This window comes from Ammospiza nelsoni, chromosome 22 (genome assembly GCF_027579445.1).
Source record: "Ammospiza nelsoni isolate bAmmNel1 chromosome 22, bAmmNel1.pri, whole genome shotgun sequence".
Lineage (NCBI taxonomy): Eukaryota > Metazoa > Chordata > Aves > Passeriformes > Passerellidae > Ammospiza > Ammospiza nelsoni.
In genome coordinates, this window is record NC_080654.1 from 7623731 (window position 1) to 7646078 (window position 22348).

The 22348-nt window shown below is 47.4% G+C and overlaps 1 protein-coding gene across 1 annotated transcript in view; it reads right to left on the bottom strand.

The window, feature by feature from the left end:
* The window catches only part of ZBTB40 (zinc finger and BTB domain containing 40), a 33592-nt gene extending 15276 nt beyond the window's left edge, over positions 1-18316 (bottom strand). The window contains 13 exon segments of the mRNA XM_059487263.1: positions 6227-6263; positions 6265-6367; positions 6889-7111; positions 13294-13427; positions 14023-14133; positions 14136-14242; positions 14244-14354; positions 14356-14543; positions 14545-14751; positions 16079-16103; positions 16580-16672; positions 17465-17555; positions 18244-18316. Of these exon segments, the coding sequence (XP_059343246.1) occupies positions 6227-6263; positions 6265-6367; positions 6889-7111; positions 13294-13427; positions 14023-14133; positions 14136-14242; positions 14244-14354; positions 14356-14543; positions 14545-14751; positions 16079-16103; positions 16580-16672; positions 17465-17555; positions 18244-18316 (1503 nt within the window).
* Between the last annotated feature and the right edge of the window lie 4032 nt (positions 18317-22348).

Genomic DNA, 22348 nt, shown 5'->3' on the forward strand with positions numbered 1-22348 from the left:
ACACGCACACACACCCACAGACACACCCACACATGCACCCACACGCACACACACACACGCACACATACACACACCCACAGACACACCCACACGCGCGCCCACACACACGCGCACATACACACACCCACAGACACACCCACACGCGCGCACACACACACACACACACACACATGCACAGATACACACCCACACACACCCATACACAGGCCCACAGAAACACGCGCACCCACACGCACACACACACGCACACATACACACACCCACAGACACACCCACACGCGCACACGCACACACACACACAGACCCACACACACCCTCCGCCATTTTGCCAGTGAGGCAAATGCCCGGGTGCCGGCGACGAATGCCCAGGAAATGAGACCGTGGGAGGAACGTTAGCACACGAAAGCAGCTAAATGCAGCACAACAGGCCCTCCCCCAGACACAACTGGAGATGCTCTCCAGTTATTCAGCTCCCATTTGCTTTGGGTACCTTGGAGGGAGGGGGGTTTGCCTGTACGGTCTGCCCAGCCTTCTCCCTCCTTCTGGCCTTTTCCTCCCTGCGGTCCTGATTCCCTGCTTCACCGTTCCCGAAAAACCAGCTCGCCATCGCGACGACCTGGTGCTCTGCTGCCTCCCCAGTGAAGCAGGCGCTGCTGCAGCCAGCCGGCCTTCATGCTTCCCAGGCACGGCCGCCGCCAGCCTGACCAGCCGCGCCCGCAGCCCCAGATTGCTTGCCGCTGTGTTTGGGGCGCTGCCGCCGCACAGACCTGTCCTGCAGCGCCAGCCCGGCTGTGCCAGTGCCCGATGCCCGGCCTGGCGCCGCCGCACGGACCTGCCCTGCCTCAGCTTCAGCCCGGCTGTGCTTGTGGCCGGTGCCCGGCCTGGCGCCGCCGCACAGACCTGCCCTGCAGCGCCAGCCCGGCTGTGCTTGTGCCCGGTGCCCGGCCTGGCGCCGCCGCACAGACCTGCCCTGCAGCGCCAGCCCGGCTGTGCTTGTGCCCGGTGCCGGCCTGGCGCCTGCACTCGGCCGCAACCATCGCCCACAGCCGCCGCGTCCCGACCCCCAACAACCGCGGCTGCTCCAGGGCCGCGCCCGTGGCCGCGGCAGCCCGCTCTCCCCGAGGGAAGGAACACGCAGTCTGCTACTGTTTGGAAATCGTGCCGGGCCCACCAGAGGAGCTGCGGAGACGCAACGCGGTTCACAGCACACACGCTCTGCCTGCTAAGCTGATGCCGACAGACCACCTGGGTGTTCTTGTGGTAATGCTGTCCCTGTCTTCTGTTTCTTTCTCCTTCTCTCTTTTCCTCTCTCTGCTCCTTTTCCTATCCCCCTCAGTAGGAACACTAAACCTTTTTTATCAATAAACAGTTCTCAGATATACTGTTGCATTTGTACTTTATTTTAGTCCAAGAAATCTATCAGAAGAATCCTCCCGCTTTTATAGCAGAACAGGACGATATCCTTTACTGCATTTTCTCCTTCTTTTTTTTTTCTTTTTTTCCTTACAAGTTTCACCTACATGTGCTCTCCTGCCTGTACCAAAGAGCTCAGATCACTGCCTTTCTCTCCAAAATGTCTGGTCCTGCTCATCAACTGTTGGGACCACTCTGAGCTTGGAGAACAATAAGAAGCCTTCTGTCACTTGCATAGCACAGGTGTCAGTTCTTCCCATCTGTTCACAGAATCACAGAATAGTTATTGTTGGAAGTGACCTCTGGAGATCATTTAGTTCAATGCCCCTGTCATGGCAGGATCACCCACAGTAGGTGACACAGGAACTCGTCCAGGGGGATTTGGACTGTCTCCAGAGAGAGGGAGACTCCACACCCTCCCTGGGCAGCCCGTTCCAGTTGTCTGCCACCCTCAATGAAAAGAAGTTCTTCCTCATGTTGAGGTGGAGCTTCTTATGTTTTATTTTCTGGCCATTGCTACTTGCTCTGTCACTGGGCAGCACTGAACAGTCTGGCACCATCCTCTTGGCATCTTCCTTTGAGATATTTGTATGCATTAATGATCCATTCTCAGTCTTCTCCAGACTATCCAGGTCCATCTCCTACAGTCTCTCCTCAAAAGAGAAATGCTGCAGGCCACTCATCACCTTTGTAGCTTCTGCTGGACCCTCTCCAGTAGCCCTTGTCCTTCTTGGGCAGAACCAGACACAGCATTCCAGGTGCTCCTCACCAGGAACAAGTGGAAGGGCAGGACGACCTCCCTTGACCTGGTCACAGTCTTCCCAGTGCCCCCCAGGATCCAACTGACCCTCCTGGCTGAGAGGACACACTGCCAGCTCATGGACAGCTTGTCACGCACCAAGATCCCAGGGCCTTTTCAGCAGAGATGCTCTCCAGTTACTCAGCTCCCAAGCTGTTCTGGGTACTAGGGATTATCCCTCCCCGGGTGCCGGACGCTGCACTGCCCTTACTGAACCTCGTTCAGTTTCTCTCCACCCAGTTCTCCAGCCTATTAAGGTCCTGCCAAATGGCAGCTCAGCCTTCAGGTATATCAGTCACTCCCTCCAGTTCTGTATCATCACCAAACCTGCTCAGGCTATCCCTTCATCCAGGGCATTGATAAATAAGTTGAATAAGTATTGATCCCTGGGGAATGCCACTCACTAGAGACCCCCAGCTGGATTCTATTCCACTGTTCACAACTCTCTGCCATTCAGCCAGTTCTTGATCCATCTCACAGTCCATTTACCTAACCCACATTGCCTGAGCATACCTATGAGGATGTTGTAGTATCAAAAGCCTTGATGAAGCTGAGGTAGACACCATCCGCTGTTCTCCCCTCGTCAACCCATCCTGCCTTGCCATCATAGAAGGCTTTCAGATTGGTCCTAATGGATTGTTGAGGGATGTCATTTGAGTTGTGATTTTCCTTTACCTGCAGGAAATTTGTGTTTCTGTGTTTCTCCTAGATCAGGCTCCAAGCTAAACCATGAATTTCCAAGGTCATCTCCTCTCTTTATTTTTTTCTTGGTCAGACAATATCTGCTGTGATGTCCAGCAGCCTGATGTGCCACAAGCTTCTCTATAGCTCCACAGTACATTTGTTTGCCTGTCAGACATTTCAGCCATTCCCTGAACTTCCTAAAGCTCTTCCTCAAGTTATTCACTCACTCAGGTATATAACCTCTCATATAAGATCTTCTCTCTCATTCAGGATGCAAACTTCAGACAGTTCCCCTACCTTAAACATAAAAGAAACTAATCCAACAGCTCCTCCTGCGCTCTAATGAGCACCTGAACTCCTTAATTAGTTTCTCTCATTTCTAAAGATCTGTCCTTTTATAGACCAAACTCTGCTAGTGAACCTGCTGATGTATTTTCCTCTTTAATTCACACTGACCTGCCTCTAGATCCCTTAGTCTGAAGTCCTCTTCTGAGAAAACACAAGAAGAGGTACAAGAGCAGCATCCTTCAGGGAGCTCCTGCAGTAACCTACCACTGCTCCCAAGCAGAAGAAATGTCCCTGGCAGTGGGCGATGCAGCAGTGACATTTTAAGACTTATTTTGACACCACCAGGTGAGACAATTAGAAAACAGCCCCCAATTCTGCTTGCAGTAGGATTTTTCCATTCCCAGTGTAACTAGCTAAAATTCCTGCAGTGGCCAACAACCTGCTTGCACTATCCCTAATACCTGTCTGAGCTCTGAAGCAGCTTGGTTTGAGCATCAAGGTCTGCAGGCCCTGGAGTCAAAAGGGAGAGAAACCACATAGCTCAGAATACCCAGGTGCCTTCTAGAAGACAGCCTAAACAGAAGGAAAAGGCTGATGTTTCTACTACCTACTCTGATTTTCTGGGTTCAGTGCTGTATTGTGGAATGATCACTGAATTCTGAAACAAACTAAGTGGTGGGGTGCACCATGCAGGAGAAGTTACCCACTCTGTATCCGCTTCATTTCTCTTAAGTGATAACCTGTATCCAAATCGTCTGTCCCTTCCCAATTACAGAAACATCAAAAAAGCCACAGAAGTTAAGCACTCAAAAAAGAGAAAGGCTAAATTCAAAAGTTATCCAGAAAAAAAACCAGAGATTTACAAAGATGCTTCATAAAATATCATGTACTGGTTTTCCAGCAAAGAAAATCAAACTTGCTCCATTGCACAGCTCGGACCAGGTACAGAAAGAACCCTGTTGCTATGAAAAAGGCTGTTCCATGAGAAACTCTACTTGTCTTGCTGAGTAAGTGTGTAGCTAATGACACAGTGATAGTGAGAAGAAAAAGGAAAGCCTCATCTTTATGAACCTCTGGAGAACTAGACCCCATCCCTGCCAGCCCAGAGCTCCAGTGCAACACTGGATGAACCAGATAAGACAAAACCTTCAGAGGTGGCTGCTAATTCCATGTTTGCTTTCCCAGTCCTACATCTGAGACACTGGGGATTCCACTTGCATACATGCCACGGGCCCATTATTTTTATCAGTTTAACTTCTGGAATAATTAAACACTTTCCCACTTGTCTGGGGAAGAAGGGGTGGAATTAAACAAATAAACCCCCCAAGGTCAGTCTACGCTTGGCAATTTCTGCCTTGTTTTCTTGTGCTGCAGCAGGACGGAGCTCTGCCCACAGCCTCACTGGAGTGCTTCCCAAACAGATCTGTCATTTCATGGAAACTGTGGGCTGAAACAAGAGCATGAAGGGATCCCATAGAGAGGAGCAGGATTTCATATTCGGAGCAGGGTTTGGGCACTCTGTAGCAAACGGAGCAGACAGCGACTGGTGAGAAGGAAAAGAAACACTGCTGCTCCACCAAACGAAGCAGGAGCTCAGCAGTACATGATGATGCAGTTACAGGCTGTATCCTGTTCCCAAGAAGCAGAATTATGATTGCAGAATGGTTTTGATTTACTATTGGGGTGTTGTGTTTGGTTTTTTCAATGTGAAGGGAGAAAAAGAATTGCTGAATTTTAACCACCTAATTCTATGAAGACAAAGAGAAGTGAGCAGGGAAAAAGTGAAGCCTTTAAAAGAAAGGCTGCACTGCAACAGGAACAGGCATATATGAAGATCCTAATCTCCCCACTGCCGATGAAGCTTCAGCTCCAGGCCCCCAACACGGGTCTCTGCTGACAGCCACAATGCCCCCAGCAGATGCCAACTCCTTTGCTATACTTACACCCTGCTCTCTCTTCTAACATCTCCATTCCAGACTCAGCTGTGTGCTTTCAGAGGCAAAAGTTCATCAGACACCGGTCACATCCCAGTCACACCACTCATACCCCAGCCCACAAAGATAGGACAGGTGCCTCTGTTGGCAATACCTTTTTAGGTACCCTATTCCAATCTGTGCCTTTTCTCAGGGATTCTCCATGCTGGATGTAGTGAGGGACCATGAGACCTTAATTGAGGGGCTTATGAGCTGGGCTGAAGTTCTCAGCCCACCTGTTGTGGCTCTGGTCAGGCTTACTCAGACAGAAAGCAGAGATCATTCATGCCACTGAGCACAAGTTTCCACTTACTATAATCCTGTGTCAGGGGAGCTGAATGATGTGACAAACTAGGACAGGAGGTCAAGCTGCATCCTGATCACAGCTTGTGAGGGCAACCTGTAATTTCCAGCTGCACAGGGTACAGCTAGCTCCCCTCAAATACAAAGGAGAACAGGTTATAAACAGCATTTTGTCCTTTATGACTTCTGGAAATCAGCATACAGAGTGCAGTTGCTTACAGAAAAGGAAAGCAACAGTCCTCCCCACCAACTGCTGCCTGCAACACATAAAAAATAAAACCAAATTATTTAGTAGATGCTCTAGTAGATGTTACAGGCAACTGTGTGGTAAGAGTTGCAAAAATGACAGAAAGCTGGGAGACAGCTGAAAGGGAAGCTGATGACCAGGAACTGACAAGCAGGTAGCAGAGAGGTGGTTAGTGGTTCTGGTCAAACTCCCCTATAGAACCTTGTCCTTGCTCCCAAAAAGGCTTTTTCAGGGTATGAGGAGTACTAGGTACCTCCTCTGGCCCTGGCTCCCCTTGCAGGGGTAGTCTGACACTCATCCTGCTCTCCAGGTTGCCTTCACCACTCAGTTGTCACTATTCCCACAGTCCAGCACAGAAGGACCTGAGAACACACACATGCAGTCCATGCTGTGCAGAAGGCAGGGAGAAGTGCCAGGTGAGGCTTGCCCATCATCTGGTAAACTATGTGTATGATGCTACCTTGAAGACACACACAGCCCACCCTGTCCACACAGTTTGCCTATTTCAGATTTTTTTACCTGCTTCTCTGAGGTAGTCAGAAATCCTCTTCTACTGTCTCCAAAACTCTCTGATGGGGCTCAGCTGTGCCACGCTCCAGATCAGCTCCTCCCTGCAGCACAGCAAGCGAGCGGTCAGCGTCTCTTCATCAGCTATGCTCTCTGGGGGGAAAAAGATTCAGAAACACAAGAGAAGAAATAAGTCTGTCTGAAGAAACTGACAGGTTCCTGAAGCAAGGGAGACTTTCTGAAAGATCTAAGTGAATAGCAAAGCTCATCCCAAGCACAAGCAGCAGAGGAAAATCACTTTACTATTCTCTTTAAACTCTGTGAAAGGAAAATGTCTCATTTATCTAACAGAGCACAAAGCCATAAAGCAAGCTGGAAGTTAACACCAGGTTTGCAAGGCCACTGTTTTGTGTCAAACTCGAGTAAAAAAGAAGTTTCCAACCCCAAGCCTCAGCTGTACTCACACTGGCTGCCAGCCATTGATCCAGCACTCCAGGCAGCAGTGGGGAGAGCCCTGCGCAGCTACACCTCCTGCTACAGGCAGAAATGCTCCAGGATCTTGGCCAGCACATAATAAACCTCCCACATCCAGATACAGGGTTTCTCTGTAATGTTACCTCCTCACTTTCACAATTTCCTACCTGCTTGGGTGTTACCTGCACCCAGTTTCCTACCTGCTTACTGTGGGGCTTCTGCACTGCCCTGTTCCCTCTCCAGCAAAGCCACCCTCAGCTCAGGATTTGTATCTTGAAACAGATTCAGAAAAGACAAAAGAGTCTGAGTGTCCAGGGGCTGAGCATCCCAAGTGTCACTATCCTGGGTGTAAGCATCCTTAACTTTGCCCAGCAGCTTCCTGAACACTGAATGATCCTCTGCCTTGGCCAGAGCAGCCAGAGCCTACAGCAGAACAGAAATGCAGGAAGATTTAGAGAGCAGAGTCAACTGCCCTATACAGACAGACACAACAGGCAGAACCCTGAAGTTTAGGTCAGGGGACAAAAAATTAAACAGAACAAAAAATAACCACACACACATACCACTGAATGCAAACTCTGGCCTGTGGCCACTCACCCTAGGAAGCAGGGCAACAAGCCCTGCTGCCAGCCCTTATCCATATAGAAAATCACATAAACCAGAGCTGGTTCCAGCACCAAACGTTTCTTCATGTCCAACTAGCCAAAGACCACTAAGTGTAAAAGACCTGAAAAAGCATGAATTTAACACTGCTACTTTGGAAGGCAAAGCTAGGACAGAAAGCAGAGGCCATTTAAAGCAGAACTTTCAGGAATCTCCATTCTCAAGCACAATGGAATTCTGTCTCCTAGAGAAAACTCTGTAGAGGAGGCACATAAACTCTGAGTGCTGTGGGCTCTCAGCACACCTGGCAATCAAACCCAGAGCTCCAAAATCTACTGCAGTGACCTGAAACAGCAATCAGAGGCAGACGTGCTTGTACAGCTACGGAAATAGAAGGCAAAGAAATAAGCTGGAACTCTTACTCCCATTTCCCCAGAGTCCTTTAATGCTGTAAATATTGCCCCCGAAGACTCACGCTCCCCAGCTCTCCAGGAGAGATGCCAGCCTTTCAGAGCAGGCAGCCTTTATTGGAGACTCCAGGGATTCGATAAAGGTACCTTTGAAGTGGGAAGTTCAGCTCCGCTCCAGGGAGAATGGCCATTTTCTGCTGTCATTGTCATTTTTATTCTGATGATAAAAAGCCTGTATGCAACTGCTTGTGGCCACACCAGGGCCGGTGGGCTGGCTTTTCCTAGCAGGTGTAAATGGTCACACATTAGGGCAGTGTGGCAGTGCAATGACCTATTGCAATGATTCCACAGAGGGGAAACTGCAGCAGTCCCAGCTCTTCCCACACACAGCAGCTTGCCTGCCTGCCAAACAGAGTGTGGACGTGAAGGGCTCTGGTGTAAAGAAAACACAGATGTGCTGAAGAACAAACGTAAAGTTATTTTTTAAATGCAACATTAATTTGTAATGAGACTTGATAACCAGATCATGTTTGTTCTCAAGGTTTGCGTGCCTGGCCCCTTCCAGATCAAAATGAGCATGTAAAACACAAAGTATCTCCGTTCTCACCACCTTACAGGTGTTCATATCCTGCCAAATCCATGTTTGCACTAATATGGATGAAAAGTAACTTGCATTGTTGCAATATATTTTTCAATTTTAGGGATTTTTAATTAAAATCAGCACAGCATTGCTACCCCGAGCCCCAGGTAACATCCCTTCCTCAGCGCATGGATTTGGTTAATAGAAATGAGTTTTCAGTAACTGAAATATTCTGCTGTTCTTAGGGTCTTGCCAGAAGACATTTCCTTCGACAAGTTGCTCAGTGGGAACAACAGCCTTTTAGCATTGTTATGAAAGAGCACACAGTTTACTTCAGAATTACATCGAAGCACGAACAATTCCCAAAGATCCTGGGAAAAAATGGAGAAATACTGATACCAGCAGAAATCCACTTAGTCATGATGTGCCTCCACATTACAGCCTGATCCACCAGGCTTTCACTGCCTGGGACACTGCAAAACTCTTCAGGGCCAAGTTGGCACAAATTAACAAACATCCAGCTTCCACTTGGGAGGAAGAGACTGCCTTCTGCACCAGGAAAATGCATCACCAAGACCCGGCTTAAGCATGGTCAGAGCTGTGCCACCAGACAGATTCCATGGCACTCCAGAGGTTTGGTCCGCATTGAGGATATCAGTTCTGGTGGCCAAAACACTCCCACCTCAGCACCATGGAACACATCACACACCATGCAACAGCCTTCCCAGCTCATCTCAAACATGCCCATGACCCCAGCAGCCCCATGGCAAGCTCTGAACAGGTTAACCTCTGCAGGTTAAGGATCCAGGAGATAGGTCTCAACCACATGTGCAAATAATGCACACCCCCCCTGAGCAATGTGCAGTGGCCCATAACTGAGACTAAAGAGGGATGTGAGGAGAGAGGGAGGACATGCAGCAGTCATTAGCCCAGCTGGCCATTAACTCTTCTCTGCAGGTGGGTGAGCACAGTTATGGCTTTTCATGTCTTATCCATGCTCCTGCTCCCACCATGAGAGCACATCCCAGCAAAAAGCCACTTTATTGACTATTTCTGAGTGATCTCCTTCAAACATCAGCTTTAGAGTGAATGCAAGCATCCAGAGGATGGTGGGTAGGGATCTGCAAGAGACAGATTGGGAAGCACCAGCTCAGGGTGGCAGAAAAAGCTGACTCCCTTCAGACCTGAGGGACACTCAGGTACACTGCAGGAGGTCAGGCACTGTGGGGAAACTTCCATAGCCATAATCATCACTCCTCTGTAAATGCACACTGCTTTGGGTTTTGATGTACAGGTGGTGATGAAAATATAAAAAAGCGATTGGAAATCTGCAGGGTTAGGGACTGTTTCACTGCTGGCTCTTCTGTGGCTCCATGGTTATCCAACCTTTGGAAGTTGAGCAGCCCTGTTCCATAGGCTGCTGCTGCTCACAGGGTCAGTAGCATGGACAACTTCAGGACTGGCTCCACACACCTCACCCTCAGAGAAGCCCCCTGGCTGCGACCCCACCATTAAGTCAGTCAACCATCAATCAACTATTGTATTGTGCATACAATAATCAGAGAAAAACTATGTTCATGTTTTTCCTTCAGAAACCTAAAGGGATTTTTTTCAGGCCTGCATCTGTACATGACTCATGAGGGAGATCCCAGGAAGGCTCTGTGGAAAACACTGACCCCCTGCTTGATCCACACAACAAGAACAAAAGCTCAGCCCAAACTTCTACAAAAATATACCATAAAACAGGAAAAATAAGTTCTCTAGCTCTGCCACCATGAAAAAAACCACCAAATCATCACAAGCTCTCTCCCCTAATCAGGATGCAGAAGGTAACAGGAAACTTCTTTCTTCTGCCTCATCCAGAAATCTCTGCAGCTGCAAATGAAGGGCGACAATGACTGGACAGTCCCACAGGCAATGGAAATGATCCACAAACACAGTGACATTTATTCTACCTGGGAGAATCAACGCTCCCCCTCTTCATCTAAACCTGGTAGTAGAGGGAACAAATGAGCTGTGCAATAATTTGAATTGAGTTTCTCTAAGAGAGCACAGGAAGATAAGACTTGACATCAGCAAAGCTCTTCTACGCTTCCCTAAATTACTGCAATTTCAGTCTTGTTCTCGTTTCCAAGCAGGTTTCATCCAAGCCAAAACCAAATTAGATAGGAATAGTTTATGTGAAATATACAGAGAAAGTATAAAACAGAAACAACCCCAAAAATCACATCTCCCTAAACTGAAAAGCAATTCATCTGCATTTTTCAGTCTGGGGAGCAGAACAGAATATCAAACTCAGAGAGAAGCAATAGTTCTCACAAAAGCCAGCCCCGCACCACAAACTTTGTTGGGGAAAAACCTCACAACCAAATGAGTCTCCACTGGAGGTAGGAGGAAATAGGCAGGAACAGTAGAGGGGAGCAGACCAGAGTGCTGCACAGAACAAGATACCATGTAGGGATGAGTTCACCAGCAAAGGACAATAAATAAAGAAGCATCCAAGGCCAAATTCCACTAAAACCACAGGAGCCTGAACACCAGGACAGCCTTGGTGCCAACAGGCAGTCTGACAAAACTCCCCTAAAATTCGGTGCTGCCCAGGCTTTACTGCCCAAAATAACTGGTGCTTTCATAGAGATCAGCTGCTTCCAAAAGGCTCCCGAGAGAATACTGCCGCGGAACGGGAGATCTCCCCTGCAGAAGGGCAAGCACACCCAGCAAGAATGCCTTCTACACAGAAACAGTGTCTCACCGGCTTCCAGACACACTTTTACTTGCCCCAAGGCACTCACACTTCAAACAAATGACTAGCAAAAGAATACAAAGAAAGAGAGGGGGGAAAAAATGAGAGAAGAAAAATCTACCCCTGGCACAACCTCGGCCTGAGTTACACATCCCAGTTCAGCTCTTTGGAGCTGAACTTGCACTTCAAGCATGACTTTAAAAATACACTGCTGTGGTTTCCCCCAAAGGAAACACCAGGCACTTGTGGGGAAAAGCTGCTCTGTGCGCTGGAAACAGACTCAGTGCTAAGGTCCATAGGTCCTGCTGGTCCCAGAGGGAAGCTCAGAGAGGGACAGGTCTGGCTGAGCCCTTGCTTATAACAGGCTGCAGCCTGTTCTCCCACTGCCCTGGGGCTGACACTTCATGCTTGTCACAGTTGAAAAGTGATTTTTCAGGAAGCCTTAAAGAAAATCCATTTTTCATTTATTCAACACTTATTTATAGCTGCAGAAAAATTGTCCAGCTACCACTCTGCAGTCAGACATCCAAACTGGCTCTGAGCTTCACAACCTCTCCCTTGGCTTCTGCTGTAACAGCTCATTTGGGAGCACAAAAGGCCAGGAATGGATCTGTAAACCTTCCCTAATGGATCTGAAGTGGTGAAGGAACACGAAACTGCAGCGACAAAGCAATAGCAAACAGGACTGTTGTGCAGTGCAGAAGCTGCAGCACACCTGCCCGGGCACTCTGCCAGCACAGCTCTGCCCTGGCACCAGCAGAAAGGGGAGGCAGGAACAGGGCCCGGGCCAGCTGGCATGGGGGCATGGAGCTGCCAGATCCTTTCTGGCAGCACTGATCCACAGCACCCACCCCAGTTCGGTCCATTCGTAAAAGTGCACAACAGGTAAAACTCTAAACCTGACACACTTATCTGATCATGGTGGAAAACAAACATACCAAAATCTAATCCTTCTCTGCGAAGGCACTCGGAGGTGCTTGTCTGCCCAGCTGGGCTTGTGCTTGCTACTAAAAATATGGATTAGGACCCACACCTCTCTCCTAAAGCCCCTAATATGTAATCAGGAGAACCAGCTGCTTAGGGAACACGAGATTCCCTTCATGAACATTTAAGGGCTCAGCAGAAAACAATCCTGCACTCCCCAACTCAAGGGAATTTTCCTCCCTGCTGTCACAAGTTTGGGGTTTTTTCTAATAAAGATGTGATCTTGGGCTTTTATAAGCAGAATGCACAATGGTAAAAACATATCATGTCCTGTGATCACACACTGCTGCTGGAGGGACTTGAATCCAGACAGCTTCCAGCCAGCAACCACATGGGAACCCAGAGAGCATGGCAACCCCCAGCCTACAGAACAGCACTGTTCCAAAGGCTGAATAACCAGGGAACCATGGTAAAGTGAAACAGGAATACTTTTTCCCCTTCAGAAAGGTGTGCAGGACAGTTCATGCAGCTTGGTAGAAAAACGCACTACCAGAAATGGCTGGGTTGAGAACAGCAAGCACAGTCCCATCCTCGCTCTACACTGGCCACAGCTTTTCTGCAGCCCCTGCCACTGCACAGCAGTGTGCAGCCAGCACAAGTGCCCCCCTAGACTCACCACAATCATTCACAAGCTCTGTGTCCTCCTGCTCCACTGTCACACCAATACAGACATCACGTTCTGCTTCTGTGCTGCCCTGGAGCTGGGACAATGAGTGGCACCTGGCTACCATAGCTCAGAGCCCAGAGAACCCCTCAGCATACGCCCAGCTCAGTTAACCCCTCCAACAGGAATCAAGCAGGGTTTACCAACTCTGACTGCTCTTAAATCAGCACACTGGCAGGAGAAGCACCACGGGGCAGCTCCCAGCTCCCCCTGTCACACCCTGTCCCACTCCTCCCTCAGCAGCTCTGCCGTGCAGAGAGCAGCAAATGCTTTACAGCAAGACAGTGCCGAGGGCTCAGGAAATCTATTTTAGGATCTCATATGTCAGCCACTTACAAGTCGATACAATTCCTGAAGCATATGCCAAAAACGGGAGAAGAGAAATGTGTGCTGGAGCTCTCCTACAAGACAAGGATGTCTTCAGGGCAGGACATACTTCTTTACCTGCATGCCTGAGCAACTTGCATTTACAGATGCTTCTCTCAGGTGAGCACATGTTGCCCTTCAAACAACCAGGCAGCAGTTTCCCATGAAACAATTTCCTAAACAAGGCACAAAATATTACAGCCCTTCACAGGGTGAAGAAAAAACTTGCATGATTTTTGGAGTAAACACACCTACCTCCTTTTGAGAGGCATCAATTTCTCTGCACTCTTGGAGTCTTTTCAGCACAGCCTGGGCATCAGAAGGAGCATCAGAGAAAACATTTTCAGATCAAACAAAGAAATCCATTTTACAGCTTTTGCTTTCTGCTGCTGTGCGAGAGAAACAAGATTAGTTATTTGCTAATTGAATGGATTCACAGAAAGCATGATGTGATTGAAAGGCATCAGTTTGTAACCAGCACATTGGCTATAAAAGGAAAACTGTGACTTATAAATCCCTTCTGAAGACATGACACAGCCTGGAGGGAAAACCAACAGTTTATTTAACACCAGTTATAAATGGAACATTTATTTTAAACCCAGTACAGCCTCTGTTTTCCTCCCATTCTGAATAGGAGTTTAAAGGATAAGGTAGCATTAGCAAGCAACTCTGTTCACTTGCTGTTAGACAGATTGTCTAATCAGCCCTATGTCCTGCAGTAACACAGATCCCACTGTGTGGCAATCACTTGTCTGGCCAATAAAAGTTTTGCTCACTACAGCTGTGGCAAAACAATGAGCATGAAGCAACTACAAAAGCCAAAGGAAGAAAATCTCTGCAGAACAGGATATGTTGCTGTAGCTCCCAACCCAGGACAAACTAAAAATATTAAACAGAGAGTAAAAATTACCCCAAAACAGGCAAATGTGAGCCAACGTGTTGCAAATAAGAGGCAATGGTGTGTCCAGACCCATGACATCTCACCTAAATCCCTCGATCGCCCTTTCCCCTCTGGCAGCTCAGCAAGCTCCTGTTCCATAGAGCCACTGCACTCAGCTTGGGCAGGCTGGTCAGGGCCAGAGCCTGAATCCTCCGCAGGGACCTGGACTCACTTGACATTGTGTCCTGATGAACCCAGGTGTGATTCACGGTAAGTTCCTAGCCAGGAGGAGAAACACCTGCTTCCATTTCTGCTTCTACAGGGTAAAGGAGAAACTCTCTGAATGAGGATGATAAATGTTCTTTCTTCATCAGGTCTTCCAGACTGGGGCAGGTAATTAGCTTCAGCTTGGTTTCCAGATGAATCTGCTTCCTGGCTGGTCCTGAGCAGAACTTATGAGATCCCTAAGGAGGTTTTTGCGACTAACAGCCACATCAAACATCTGCAGACTATCTGCCACAGAGATTACTTTGGTGAAATTGTGTTTCCTCAGTGGGAGTTTGCCATTGTACATAATCTCAAGTAAGAGTGGAAACTCCTAAGGTGTTACCACGGAAGCATCAATTGGAGATGGTGTCTGTGCTGTCCAACACGGATTTAAACAGCAGGCTGGCAGGAGCCAAAACCACCTTGTGCATTCTAAAATGCACATTACCAATGAAGATGGTGCAGTCACAGAAGGACTGCTCCTTGCAGAGAGTGTACAACCAGGGCAGCAACTCCAGCCATAACTGGGAAGCTCCTACTGGCCTCCTCTTGTCTTGGTCTCCACACTGCTTTTACAAAGCTCAAATAATGAAAAGGAAATGGATCCTGGTAGCATTTCTCTCTACAAGACAGAGTAAGAAAATTACTTTTCAGTTTACACATTTTAGTAGTTTACGATGCTTCAATTCTTTGATTACGGCAAGATCCTCATTCTGAACTCACACTCCTCAAATTCAGCAACTTACTCTGACACATGAAGAGTCTAGATAGTGTTCAAAACTAAATGAGCAGATATGGACTGAGCACTGAGTCCCAGGAGCTATAAAAAAGGAGTAGAGACTCCCTGATGTGCCATACATCTCATGGAGGTGTGAGTGCCCATCAGAGCAGGCACTGCAGTGCCAGGCTGTGCCTACAGCCAGGGGCTGGAGCTGATGCTGAATTCAACAGCTGGTTTCTGAAAGGGCAGGCAGGGAAGCTGTTGTGGTGCGTGTCAGACCGCCAGTGTTCCCTGACCCAGCTAGCAGAGGAGCGGCTGGAGACGGGCTGGCAACAACTCCCCCAGGGATCTGTGGGGCATGTGGGGAAACCCTCTGGTCCCAGGAGCTCGACGATGGTGTGGTCAAGTGGCACAGCAACAAGGAAGGAACAGATACAGCTGAAATGCCAAAACTGAAGATATTTATTAAATAAATAAAAGGGCGGAAACATGGGTGCAAAACAAAACATAAAAGGGCTACTTCAGAAGACATCGAAGTGAGGCCAACATGTATATGTATAGTCTCTCATAGAATGTAGTCTCTCAGAATGTTCTAGAAGCCTTCTGGCCAGTCATGGGCTGTTGATCTGCATGGCCACTCCCAACTGGTCCCAGAGTCCTTTGCAAGTCCTTTTCTCCTCACCATAAGCTGCTTGGATGTCATCAGTTGTGGTTTCTTCTTTCTTGAGGCCAGATGTTGGGTTGGGGCTGTGTGGCCAGTCCCTAGCCCATCCCTTCCAGGACAAACTTACACAACTCCCCCCTCTTCTTTCATTTAAAATAAAAAGTATAACAGTCTTATTTGAACTAAAATGACTGTCTACTTAATGGGCTATATAATCAATTTAACTAAATCAAGAACAAAAATACATAGAATACTGTAAATAAAGTTTACAACTAAACAGGTGGGCTCATGCTGCAAAGTTAAATAAATAAACAAATGGGTCAACTGGTCTAACTCCGAGGGTCACCCACATAACTAAACAGGAAATAACAGCAATCTCTGCAAATGAATTATAACAAAAATCAGGAACTGCCAATTAAATATAATAGGAAAATGGGGGTAGGGTTGAGGGCTGATGGAAAGCGGTTAGGGTAGAATGGCCAATTTCCCCTCCTTTTATGTCCCCTACCCAGGACAGCATGGCCAGTGCTGTCCTGGGTAGGCAACAAAAAGGAGGGGAGATGGCAGATTCCACCTCCCATTCTGTTCTCAGGGTCAGTGGGTTCAGGGACATGGGGGGCATAATGCAAAAACCAGGAAAGGAAGTCTGTTAAATATTGCACAATCAAAACTAAAATTTAAATGATTACCTTATTGAAATGAAAAATAATCTCTTAGCATCCCGATCGTGTAACAAAACAACAACACAATAAATGCATCTCAAAAGAAATCAATTAAATTTAAGAAAAATTCTAGAGGGGAGTGGGGGTTGATTATTTTTATCTTAAAGTGTTTATGTAATGGTTTTAGGTTCTTCTTTGGCAGCTTTTAAATGAAAGCAAGACTTAAAAATGAAAGCTTAGATCCCCTCTCTTCTCTGCTGCTCCTCGCGAAACCTCGCCCCCGAGTACCAAAGCCCGCGGTGTTCTAGGGCCTCCCATGGGTGGTCTCTCTGAGCTGTCCTCAGTACCCCACGTTCGCTGGGGGGCTGGCGCTCCTCAGTGCCCCACACTGGGTGCCTGCATCCTCCAGCACGTGTTGCAGCCCGTCTCCAGCCACTCTGCTGCCAGCCGGGTCAGAGAGATCACTGGTGGTCGGACATGTGCCGCAATAGGAAGCAGGGCATGAACACCTGTTCAGACCATAGAGTGGAATCTGAGGTGTTAGTTTGAACCTGCAAAGCACTAAGTGATTTGGGACCCAGTTCATTTTCTCCCCCAAGTCACAGGTAAGATGAGCAGGGCCATGTGAACATTAGAGACAGGACTCTGCTCACAGCCCAGGGCCTTCAGCATCCCCTTCTCAGCACACCAGGGTCTCAGCTCATTGATTTATGAGTCTCTTCCCCTAAAATGTAATTTTTGGTAGAAGTCCATAAACCTAATCCCATCTACCAAAAGCCCCTCTTTAACCTCTATGCCTCCCCACCCCACTGCAGGAGGGAGGGCAGATAGGACATCTGCTAACAGAATTTTTTTCATTGGGTCATCTGGAATTTTTATCTAAGATAGACAAGATAAAGATATTACTGCCTTGTCCACACACTAGGATGCCTAACAGTGGCATGTTAGGCAAAAGGGAACAGTATGAGCATTAGAGAAAGAGCACTTGGATGGACACGAATTACATGATCTTCAACGTTTAACATCTTTGCACTCAGCTTCCTGCTTTCTTGCAGATAACAGGACTAGTATAGCCATTCACCAGGGTACGAGCTTTAACAGCCAATGGTCATACACCAATCTCAAAGCTCTGCCTCGCATGAAATCAGGCTCAGATTGTACCAAATCACATCCTAAGCAGATGCTGGGGGCAGGCTGAGCTGACATCTTACTTCTTGAAGGCTCCTCCTTACTTCTTGAAGGCTCCTCTGGAGCTCAGCTTTTGAGCTGTCCACAGGCAGGCAGGACCCCAGCTGTCCTTCTGCACGGCACTGCCTTTGGTGGCTGTGGAAAGACAGAGAACAGAAGAATAGAAGAGAGTAGACATCACCTCATCCCAGAGCTACAGAAGGCTGAACAACAATGTTGGTAGATACCAGAAATGCAGGAGAGCTCTCCTGTGCAGCCAAGAGCTCCCTCAGGCTTTAAAGATGAAGTGCTATGAAACTTGTTTTACAAGCACCGGGAGAAGATCACAGATGGTTTTGACATCACCTCAATGCAGAGGTGTTATGCTCCTCAGTACTTCTGAAGCAAGAGCATAGGGCTGGTGAGTCCTTCTCTGTAAGGCAGAAAAAACTGTGGGGGCTGATAGCCCACCCTCCTGCCCCACCCCGCCCCAACAAGCCACAGCTTCTTCAGGCACATCACTGCCAAAGGCTGGCTGATCTGCAGCTCATCTTTCCAAGCACCAGATCCACGCCCTCCCCCATGCACAGGGCCAACCACCTGTACTTCCAGTCGATCCAACATGCAGGCTCTGCTTTCCTCCCACACCATTTTAAACCACAAGGAACCAAGCTGCCATCAGCAGCGTTGCTGCTGGTCGTGGGAGAAGAGACAGAACCGATTCTTTTGCCAGACTCCATGTAATAGCAGTTTTAGTCCACCCACTCCTTCCTCAGAGGATTTCAACTGGAAGTCCTTCAGCTGAGTCTGCTGGTTAAATAATAATAGCTATGGCTCTTCCTACAAAATGATAAGCAGGAGAAATCGATGTCCTGGAAGAGACGTCTGCTCACTTTGCCATGAACAGCCTCCTGCATGAAACTTACTGCTTGCACTGTGGCAAGCTGGAGGAAGAAGCAGCACCGTCTGCTCCCTCTATTCCTGGCAGGAATATAGAAGACATATTTGCTCATGAGAGCTCAAAACAGTAAAGCTCTAAGCAGCCTACCAGCATGTCCCCTTCTTCATTACAGCAACTCAGAGTACTGGAAAATGTGTCCTGAGTAATTAGCACAGACATATTTGTTTAAATACATTTTATTTCTTTATTTATAGGAACCCAAATCATCCAGTACCATCAAAAAGAACAGGCATTATAACAAGGGGTGTTGGCCAAGACCAGCCCCAAGGCATTTGCACCCTATTCAGAGGACCCAAGAGCCAGAGGGGACCACCATCAGCAATTTGATTGCTCATCCATCACTGCCTCACAGATTTCCAGGCTCAGTAACTTGGGTTTGACTAATGTCTCTCTTCCAGTAAAAAGCCCAGTCATGACAACTGGTTTTTAAGTGGAGTATCCTCCACCATCATACAGTTAAATTCTGTGTGACTATGTCTCCCAGCCATCCTCTAGATTACTTTTGGGAGATTTGGCTGGGGAACTGGGCAGAACTGGGAATCTCTCTCTGAGAGCAGGTAACTGGTACGTCAGCAGCGATGAGTGCTGACAGAGCCTGCATTGTCTTCCTCTGCCTTCCTTCCACTGGTAGGAAAAAGCCAATTGTCACTTCTTCAGCTTAAAGCTGCTTCTCTGACTCCTCTTGGGAGTCAGCCCCACTGTGGACTTCAAACTTAAGGTAAAACATGGCTTAAGCAGACTGTTCCTGGGTTGTCTCACACATTAGCCACACGATAACTGCCCTCTTCCAAAATACCACTCACTGGAGTCAGATGGGGGACAAAGTAGACAGGGCATTTGCCCAATCGAGCTGCACAACAGGCCTTGCAAAGTTAATCCTTTGAGGGGACATCTTAAGCCTCATTCCTGTCAGCTTTCCAGGGGAAGCACCAAGGTGGCTTAGGAGTTTTCCTTCCACTGACTTCCAATGAAACTGCAACATCAATCCATTTAAGCCAAATTTTCAACAGTGCCTACAATTTCTAAGGCTTTACTTGACAACATGTTGATAAATATCCCCTTGACACCCTTAAGCAACAGTTGTCATCCGCGACTGCTCTCAGGACACTCACTTCAGCAAAGATGACCCTTTTCCTTCTGAACTACAGAAGTACTGGAGGTCCAGAACGTGTCTGCAGAAAACATCACCCTCTACTGTCCAGTTTCAGCTCTTTATGCCTTTTTTCCACTTATTTTTGTCCTCCACACCTCCACAGTTTGAGGCTATCATGTTGTTTTCTTTAAACTACATTAGAACAGGAAAAAGATCTCTCAATATCAATGACCTTTCTTTCTTGGGGGAAGTTGAAGGAAGAATGAAAGAGGAAATTCTATCCACAACTGAAAAGTGTGCCCAAATTAAATCACTTCTCTTCATTATTCATATAATTACTTGCATCTAGATCCAACAGACTCAAAAGCCATGCACATCACCAGGTTCATCAAAAGATAATTGAAATTTAGGACCAAGCACTTTAGCAATCAGACTCTACAGAGACAGGTGCTCCAAAGGTGCACGGATGAGACCATCCCTCCCTCACAGTTTCTACTGCCACTTTACCCACTCCTTCAGAACATCCATCACAAGGCACAGAAAGAATTGTAATGCCTCTAAAGTTTAAGCAAAAGGATTCTGTATATCCCTTGCTATATAATTAAGGACTTTTACAAGGTGTGGTCAACACAGCTGCTGTCATTAGTAACATAACAAAAGCTCTTCCTGTATCCATCTCAGTGACTAGCTTGAGGATGTATTCTATGCCTGAAATTCTCACCAGAGATGCACATGGAGTAGGCTTTTTGTAGCTTAAAAAAAAAAAAAAAAAAAAAAAGAAAATAAAAAAAAAGAAAAAAAAGGAGGTTAAAAACCCAACACCTATTGCCTCACTGCCAAATGGTGAAGCTCTCCAAGCATACCAGTTCTGTGTGGCACAGACCCACAGCTTACTGCTCTGCTGCAGCCATGCAGAGACAGGGAACCTGCAGTGCTCACATGGGTAATGAAGCTATATAAAATCATCCTGCACACCCAGTGCAAAACTATAAGACAGGGAGTCCTATGCAAGATCTAAAAAGCTACAACTAAGAAGGCAGGGGAAAAAAGTGGACAGAAAGAGATAAGCAAAATGAAGTATCCAGCTTTTCTGTCGGAGCTGATCAGAGGGGCTTACAGGAGCACTCTCACAACCCTCCTGTTCCCCACACTCAGCTCTCTGCTTGGGGAGCTACAATCCGAAGTGGTCGTTGCAGGAGAGTGGTTGCCAGCCCAGGAAGGCTCCCTGCCCGGTGAGAAGAGCTCACCACATCCCAGCCCATTTGCACTCAATCAAAGGCTCATTTCACGGAAATCAGTGAACGAAGTAGGATAGAAAGCTGGGATACATCTCTTGTGTTGCTCAGGCCCGCAGTCCCTTGGGAATGACAGTGGCCTCTGAGTGAGGGGGCAATGTTCTATTTTTAGCTCTGGGGAGTTAAGAGCAGAGACAGCCTTAAATCACGATCTGAATACTTTCTGCGGCTGTTTACCAGTTTCCTGTTTTCTTGTTACCAAGATGATGATCTTACACTGAGGGTTATTGGAAAGCCAGAAAATCAAGGACTGCAATTCAATTTTCTTACCTCTCCCACAAAAAGTAATTCAGCCTTTGAAGTGCTGAAAGAGGCTGAGGGGTCATTACTTGTCTCTGGGGTGCTCCAAAGGGGCAGAGCAGGCAGCTCACCCAGAGGATAATGTGAAATCCAGTACAAGGAACCAGGGCACACCAATTTGTTTTTCAATCTATTTTGATGCAGTTCAGAGCATCAGTGCAGACTAGTAACAGAGGAAAATAAGCAACATTTTGACTAAATTCAGCCCTCCACAGTCTCTAAAGGCAGCAGAATATACCACTCAACCCCCACACATTTTGGTTGTCTGTCTGCACTGATGCTCTGAATAGAAATACAATAGATCAAAAAACAAACAGCTCTGCTACAACTCTTAAAGGCAAGTTTTCTTCAAACCAAGAGCTGCCCCAAAAAGCAAGCAAAATCATGCAGTGGGAAATCTGCACAAACCCAAAGAAACCACCAGTTTGCTCCAGTCACTGCTCAGCCATGGATCATTGTGCCCAAGAACACCAAAAGTGCTAATTATATTTTGCAGGTTCTCTTAACATCCCCAAAAAAACAAAAGCTGGACATCTGAACTGCTTTTTGTAAGGTAGGTTTACATCACAGATGATGGTGTGTTGCAATTGCTTTGTGACTTATTAAGAAAAACAAAGTTTTTGACCAGTTTTTTGTGACCCATTTTGCATCAGCAGAAGTACAGGAGCCATTTGCTCCCACAGCCAAGGGCAGACATGGCTCTCCGTCATCCCTAAGGTGCCTTGATGCAAAGACCTTTAAAATTATACTTCTCAGGCATGGTTACCCCAAAATGGATCTGATTCCCTCAGACTTCTCTGTAAGTACACAGAATTACTGGGAGCTGAGTCTATCAAGATACCTGGACTTCCACCACTGTCACCTCCTGCATGAGGCTGTCAGAGAGGCACCTCCTCAGCCCCAAAACTCCACTAAGACAAAAGGACTTTCAACAACTCTTCAAACATGAGTGCAGCTGCTCCAAAACAGCAGAGGAAGATGTAGCATTGTGAAAGCCAAGCAGGGTTTGCCCACAAAGCCAACATGCCTCTTCCATCTCCTGGAATAATTTTATAACTGCTGAGCTGATTTTTGAGGGATAACATGGATATTTTGGGCACCTTCTTTAAGTGGTATGTCCAGGCAGTTACAATATAATGGAAAGAGAGAAAACAAGAGTGAATAAGTAGGGCACGGAGGCTGGGGAAGGACCTCTCTGTTCTGGTCCATATTTCAACAGGTTGTTCCTGCACCATCCTGTCTTTGAACCAGAGTGTAAACTCAAATTCCTCTTCCAACACGAGACACTTGGCATATCTTA